This window comes from Anarrhichthys ocellatus, unplaced genomic scaffold (genome assembly GCF_004355925.1).
Source record: "Anarrhichthys ocellatus isolate YVR2014 unplaced genomic scaffold, GSC_Weel_1.0 scaffold14, whole genome shotgun sequence".
NCBI lineage: Eukaryota > Metazoa > Chordata > Actinopteri > Perciformes > Anarhichadidae > Anarrhichthys > Anarrhichthys ocellatus.
Genome location: NW_022280044.1, coordinates 3,613,040 through 3,620,422, shown reverse-complemented (window position 1 = coordinate 3,620,422; position 7,383 = coordinate 3,613,040). Strand labels below are relative to the sequence as shown.

The 7,383-nt window shown below is 44.0% G+C and overlaps 1 protein-coding gene across 1 annotated transcript in view; it reads left to right on the top strand.

Moving 5' to 3' along the window:
- The window catches only part of hibadha (3-hydroxyisobutyrate dehydrogenase a), a 19,994-nt gene that overhangs the window by 6,949 nt on the left and 5,662 nt on the right, over positions 1-7,383 (top strand). The window contains exons 5-6 of the mRNA XM_031853692.1: positions 5,426-5,559; positions 6,028-6,104. Of these exons, the coding sequence (XP_031709552.1) occupies positions 5,426-5,559; positions 6,028-6,104 (211 nt within the window). The remainder of the gene's footprint in view (positions 1-5,425; positions 5,560-6,027; positions 6,105-7,383) is intronic.

Below are 7,383 nucleotides of genomic sequence, written 5' to 3'. Positions count from 1 at the left end.
TGTGTGTGTGTGTGTGTGTGTGTGTGTGTGTGTGTGTGTGTGTGTGTCAGCCTAATTGGGGATCATTATTAACTTGCCTCTTCTTAGATGAGTCTCATCGGGGCCAGAGGAGAGGATTGATTGTGGACCTTTCCTGCTCCCTCCATCCTGTGTCACCTACCATTGACCAGCCTCTCCCCTATGGAATAGAGCGGTTACTGATGATGATAATGATGATGAGGGCTGGCCTGGTCAATGGACAGGCATTGCAAACTAAACCCTTAAGGCTTGTTGTAACATTTATGTCCAAGAAACTATGTCGACGCTCTCAACTGAATTAAATCTTCTTCCGTTCTGGAAGAAGTTTTTCCCAAAACCCAAAACTTTCTCCAGTCGATGTTCTCATGGAGTGTTTGTGAGCCGGATCAGTTCTCATGGCTCCGCACTCGTTAACTGAAACCGATTTTAAAGAGTCTGTTTTTAACATAACGGAGGAGCATTAGCAAAGTTGGCAGATAAACTGTTTCAAGTGTACTGATTTTTTTATATTTCTTTGTGTGTGAGCGAATTTAGTAAACGCACACCCTCTTTCTGTTTCATGCGTTCGCTCGGTATCCGTTAACCTTTTTACGGGGACTTTTTGGGGTTTTAATTTGTTTGAGAAAAAGATCTGCTCTGGGGTGTAATTATAATGCTGGACCACATGAGGCTGCGTTGTTGGCCTGTAAACAATCTACCCCCATTGGCTTAGACTTCAAGCAGTCAACTCCCATTGACTCGAGGCTGTTGGGACTATTAGGTGTGAAGGCTCTTTTCTGTCTGAATTACAGATGGTCAGCCGAGCCAAAACTTGACATGTGCATGTACTTAAAAACTTGTAGTATATTGCCAGAGTTTGTTTGTAGGAACTCCATTTGGACTTAAAGGTGTGACAGAAAATCAGGCATAGCCCTAAAATCTCTCCTGTTGTTCATGAAGTAAGAACAGTACATTATCATTTAGGAAATGGGGTGTTTGGAAGAGTTCTAATGATATAATAGGTTTTTACTCAAAGTGTTTTTCTGTATACTCTCTAGGAGAAAATAAGCTGGGTTGTGGCTCGTTGACAAATGCGTCATTCATTACGTGTGTGTGTGTGTGTGTGTGTGTGTGTGTGTGTGTGTGTGTGTGTGTGTGTTGTGTTTGCGTAGCCTCATACTCACAAATGTAGTATAATTTAAACCCACCACCAATAAAAAGTGCCTACTGGTTTACATGCGGCTCATAACTCCAAGACACGGCCTCAGAAGCTCCAACTGACGTCTTATTGGCTGCCGGCTCTGGGATCTGCACCTGTCCCTATTATACACAGGAACCCACACACTGATACTGCATGCACATATACACAGACATTCACACTTACTTTGCACATATACACACCACTTCAAAAAACAGCCCACGTTTGAAAGGTTATGAGTCTGTCATGAATTGCTTTGGTTGATTCTTTTGTGTGTAATGAAAGAAGTGCTAATGAATTGAGTGTTCACTACAAACAGGCCAAACCAAAGTTGTTTCTCTGATCTTCCTTTGCCTTCACACAACCAGTCTCAGCCTCTCATGTTCATCGTCGAAGCCTGCTGCCGAGCATCTGTCCTGACGGTGCCTGATTGCCTGCTTTTTAACTTGAACCTTGTTAATAGAGGAGATCAGATGAAGGAGGTTTGTGTGTCTTTAATTGAGTGGAAGTTAACTTGCTCGGGACGCACACAACTACAGATGCACACTCACAGACACAGATATACACTGTGTCGCCTCTCCATACTTCATATAACATATTGTAGGAGCCACTTTCATTCTCCCAAGCCTTTCACTCTGCACAGTACAAGCCACAGCGTGGCTCATTAATAGTCCAGCCAGTTTCTGCATACTCTGACAATAATTGCGTTTCGGGTTGAGGAGGTGGGCACCCACTACTTGTCTACCCAAAACTTGTGCCCTGGAGCTGGATGAGAGAAAGTGACTAAGGAGAGAGGTGGTTCTTTCCCAAGGGAATTACTTCCTGCTAGACATTACAGTGCCACGCTTGTCTTAATCCCTGAAAGAGGTTGCAGTATGTGCTGTCTTTACTCTGGTAAAAGTATATACTATATTCATGAAGTAGTATTTGCTGTGGCATTATATACATAACTTTATCCCTTATGGAAGTTTTCTTAGTATTTCCATCCCTCCTTACCTCTCCAGCCCTGAACCCTGTATCTTCTGTCATAGGTGCCACACACACACACACACACACACACACACACACACACACACACACACACAGTCCCCCCACCCTAGGGGGCGTTGTGCAGCGCTAACGATCCAGGACTGTCACTCCCGCTGGGATGGATGAGCCGGCGGGCCCGGCGCTCAGGAAGCCTCATTAGGATTCCTCTTTAATCCGTCTCTGACAGGACCAGTCCGAGAACGGGATGTCCCCACACACACGCGCTAGACGTGTACACACTACATAGACACTATGAATTGCACAACGCACGCAAACACAAATGCACTTTTGCCCATGCACAATGAACAGACTCACTGACACCCCCACAACACACACACACTGTTATGCTAATGTTGTGTTATTCTTCCACCAACAAGGATCTTCCATCATCCCGGTGTCACTACCTATAGAAATCCACTACAGATCATAAGAGCTTATTATGGGTGATTAGTTAATTTGAGGGAGGGAGAGTTGGGAGGGGGAATGCTGGGAGGTAGAAAGAGAAAGATCGTTTTTCTCTCTCGTCTTGCTCTTCTTCCTCCCTCTCTCTCTCATCTTGCTCTTCTTCCTCCCTCTTATTCTTTCTCTCCTTACTGAGATATATTGATCAGCACGTTGACTGTCTTATCAATAATCTCCTCTTTAGTCGTCCGCGAGCAGTGATCTCCCCTAATGAACCAGCACAGTTGTCACACTGCTCTCTCTGTTTTTGTCTGTGAAAGAGAAGCTCAGCCTGAGGCTGGGAAACGAGTGAATGAGATGTAAGAAATCAGAAGTGATAGGATGAGTCAAACTTTTACAACCAATGGAAAGAAAAACTCTGAGTTATTGTTTATCTATTGTTTTCCTCAAAATTATGTTGGCTTTGTCAAGTAAAAGTTTTCTGACTACTTCAGCACTGTGTGTTACACAGACGGTACACGGGATTGTGATCAAGCTATTTGGTCAAACAGACAATATCGGACAATCTCCGAGCTATTCTGCCACTAAATAACAAACGTCCTTATATGAAACTAAACTAGTTTCATATGAAGTGACAAGAACACGCTCAACATACGTTTGCCGTGGTCCATAGGCAGCTGCCGCAGCATGGGCTTTGGGCTTCATTATGTGGCCCTAATGACCTGCTGACAGCTCAACACTGACACTCGCACAACACACACACACATATACAGTGTGGTGGTACGGGCACCATCATACACTTTACAAAAGAACAGCCAATTAAATAAGGGGGAGGGTGAAAAGAGATATTTCTGTTTATCGGTCATAAATATACAGTAAGTCTCCTCTCTTCCTCTCCTCCTCTGCAGTGAAGTCTGATAATGTGATTTCAGCTGTTTTGTCCCCAGTAATTCCCTTTTAATTATTAACACTGACATTATTAGGCTTTCACTATTAAGAGGCCTTTCATTAGAGCCAGACGACACCCTAAAGAGACATTTGAAGTCTCTCTCTCTCTCTCTCTCTCCCTCCCTTTCTCTTCCTTTTTTCTGAGAACTGAAAAGTATGTTACTTTGCATGCATGATCGCAGCCTTTTGACTTCTTGTGTGTGTGTGAGAGAGTGAGAGAGCTCGGCATTGTATTTAGTTAACCCATATTTTACCAGATAAGAGCCGTTGAGAACAACAATCTCTTTTACGAGGGCGACCAGGCAGAGACTGCAGCATTAAACCAGAATAACTACGAGAAGACATGGAGGAAATACACTAACGTTTCAAAGATACCTACGGTAACAAGAACCAACCAATGAATTTATTATTGAGCTTATAGCAGCTTTGAGAGACAATTCTCTCAGACTACCACTACCGGCGGATTTCTGTGAAATAAAAGTGCAGATGTTTGATGTGTGGCGACTGTGGCTCAGTAGTAGAGCGGGTCATCCTTGATCATCATTGATGTGTCCGTGGGAAAGACACTTAATGACGAGTGTGGGTATGAATGGCACCTTGCACGGGTGTGACTGGGTGAAGGACGTGTATAAAGCGCTTTGACTGGTCGTAGGACTAGAAAAGCACGATACAAGTAAATTTACCGTGATGAGAGTTCACCCAGAATGGCTTTAAGAATGAACAAGTACCAATGATTGAGCCTACGAAAGGTTTGAGTAAAGCTTACAGTGACGAGTGAGGACTTTACAATTTGTAAAAAATCTCAGTGATTTGCATTATCTAGCTAACAACATGCAGATGCATTCATACAGATCAGATCATCATACTCAAGAACCGGTAAAAAAGTAGCAGAGATCAACGTGTGTGTGTGTGTGTGTGTGTGTGTGTGTGTGTGTGTGTGTGCGTGTGCGTGCGTGCGTGCGTGCACACACACACAGCATGTGTATAGCAGATTTCATTATGTTAACGTTTGGGGCTAATCAATGGAGCATTAAAGGGACATTGCAGAGGAGACTCAGGCCGGCTGGGTCCAACCCGAGAGCTGAAAAGGGGTTACTTCTGCATTAAGGACCCTGTGGAGTGGGCGAGGGGGTTGGGGGGGGCGAGGTTGCCTCCCACAACATGGCACGCTCCTTAAGCCATCAGGCATGGGGAGGGACGCCTAATTGAACATGATAAAGTGTAAAGTTAATTACCCCTCACGCCTGTCACCGATACCCCCATGAGGGGGGCTGGCCTCAGGCACAGCTGTTGGGGTGTGTGTGTGTGTGTGTGTGTGTGTGAGAGAGAGACACAGAGAGACAGAGAGCAAGGGTGACAGGACAAAAGGCAAGGGCTCCCACGAGAGTTGTGCAGAAGATGATGGCAACAATCGGCTTTTAAAGATACCTCTGTCCCTCTGGTGCACCACTACTTAACACGCCTGTCCCACTATGAGTCCAACACACACACACACACACACACACACACAGAGAGAGTAAAGTGCACAGCTGACCTTTTAGACGCAGTTAGTACAGTCGTTGAAACAGTCAAGTGGTTGATATATTATGTTCTTTTGTCTGGCAAATCCATATATTTTAGTTGGATCCACCTGTTTACTTGTGCTCAGTTACAATACGATTCGTCTGCACTTTTTTAGTTTAGTCAAATTGAACTCACTCTTCAACCGTGTATACATGTGTGTCTGTGTTGGACCATTTCAGAGACTAGGGATGGATTTGTTGAGTGTGTGTGAACTATTGACTCAAGCACAGTGTGTGTTCACCTCGGTTAACCCTCAAGGCTGAGTGTGGACATGTGTTTTGTGTTTAGGTGTCGGGGCTGCCAGCATGGCCAAACTGACCTTCATGGTGGGTGGAGTGGAGGAGGAATACAACGCTGCACAGGAGCTGCTCACTTGCATGGGAGCGAATGTTGTCTACTGTGGACAGGTTGGCAATGGACAGGTAAAGACGCAAACACACACACACAGAATTTATAAACATTCTACAAAAATGTGTATGAAATTGATTTTGTCTGCAATCCTCAAGGAGACCATTAAACCCACAATTTTCTGTTTTTAATGGTATCTCACAGAGATCTTCAGCTTTAGATTTTGCTTCACAGACGGCTCTGAAACATAAAGAATATCCTGAATATTAAACTATAACTTGTTTTAAAGTAAATAAATCGTGCAGTATAAAGATTTTGCCTAACTAATACAGGAATGTTCATTCAAAATGTTAAATATATCCTCAGGGAGCCACTGTTGAGGCACATTCACAAGTCTGTTCTAAAGCTGGATCATAAGGATTTATGTCTCATGTACCTTTTTTAAATGTATCCATATTCTATATTATGGGTTGTCTTGCAAACCTCCTCGTATACACACATAGTAAAAGTGCCTTTTCTGCTTTCTTGTCAATCTTCTCTAGGCAGCGAAGATCTGCAACAACATGCTGCTGGCCATCGGGATGATTGGGACCGCAGAGACCATGAACCTTGGCATCAGGTATAGTCAGCTAGTGCTGTGTTAAGCTGCTTCCTACCTGTTATCCTGAAGGGAAACGCAAGGATGAAACACTACATTTACATGGGAAACGTTATCCAACTTAAATGTATACTAAGCTAGCCTTTAAATAAAATATATGAGCTAGTAATCACAATATGTTGTAGCCCAGCGAGGTGTTATTATATTTTTTGTAACTGCTGTTCTGTAGATCCAATGGGGATCATTTGGTTGTAATCACCATGAACTTACAAGTGTCACGTTTGAGGCTTCTACATTTTAGCCACACATGAATTTGGCTTCGACCTAGCCCTTAGGTGTGTGTGTGTGTGTGTGTGTGTGTGTGTGTGTGTGTGTGTGTGTGCGTGTGCGCGTGCGTGCGTGCGCACAGGGGCCAGCCCCGAGTCAGGAGCCGCCTCTCCTGGAGAGAGATGGATGAGGGGGTGGAGCCACAGACTCTGATTTACATCTGCTGATTGAGCTCTCACCAGTATCCTGTCATAACCCTGTCACTGAACACTGCCTAGAAAACCCATCGTTCATCATGGCACAAAGGCTGAGAATTATGGGATATGAAGTTTTTTGATATGGCTTGAAATATCTGGCTCACCCAAGGATTCAAGAACAAGCAGATCTTAGCAGCCGGCTCTCCTTATAGTGCAGATTTCCTTCAGAATCTCCGAGGCCTACACATCAGTTATTCCCCACACGGATGAATTTACCTGAGCCATCAGATTAGTGTTTCACCTTAGAAGTGTGAATTTATTATCTACTTTATTTATACATATCCCTGTCAATAATAGACTGTTTCCTCTGTTCATCGTGATACTATTATGGGTTTTTATGGGTTTTGCAACATAAATGGTGTGTGCACCCAGCTGGGGGGTGTGTGTGTGCGTGCGTGAATTGCTCTTCTCACAGTGCAGCTGTGTTAGTGCTGCTGATTTATCTGTGCTGAGACAGAGGAGGAAAATTGGCATGAGCAGTTGCACATAAATCCCCCACAAGGCCTCTGAAATATGGAGGCATTAAGGGAGCAACACAGATTTACACATTGCCACACTGTCTCTGTTACACGCGCACACACAGATTTACATCCACAGACACTGAAGACAGCAGTTTTTTACCAAACTACAACAGCTTCTGCTCACATCATTATAACATATGCCTATGCATCCCTTCACTTTGAATCTCAATTATTTTTTTTACATGCAAAACTGACCCATTTTCACTTTTGTGTGTGTGTGTGTGTGTGTGTGTGTGTGTGTGTGTGTGTGTGTGT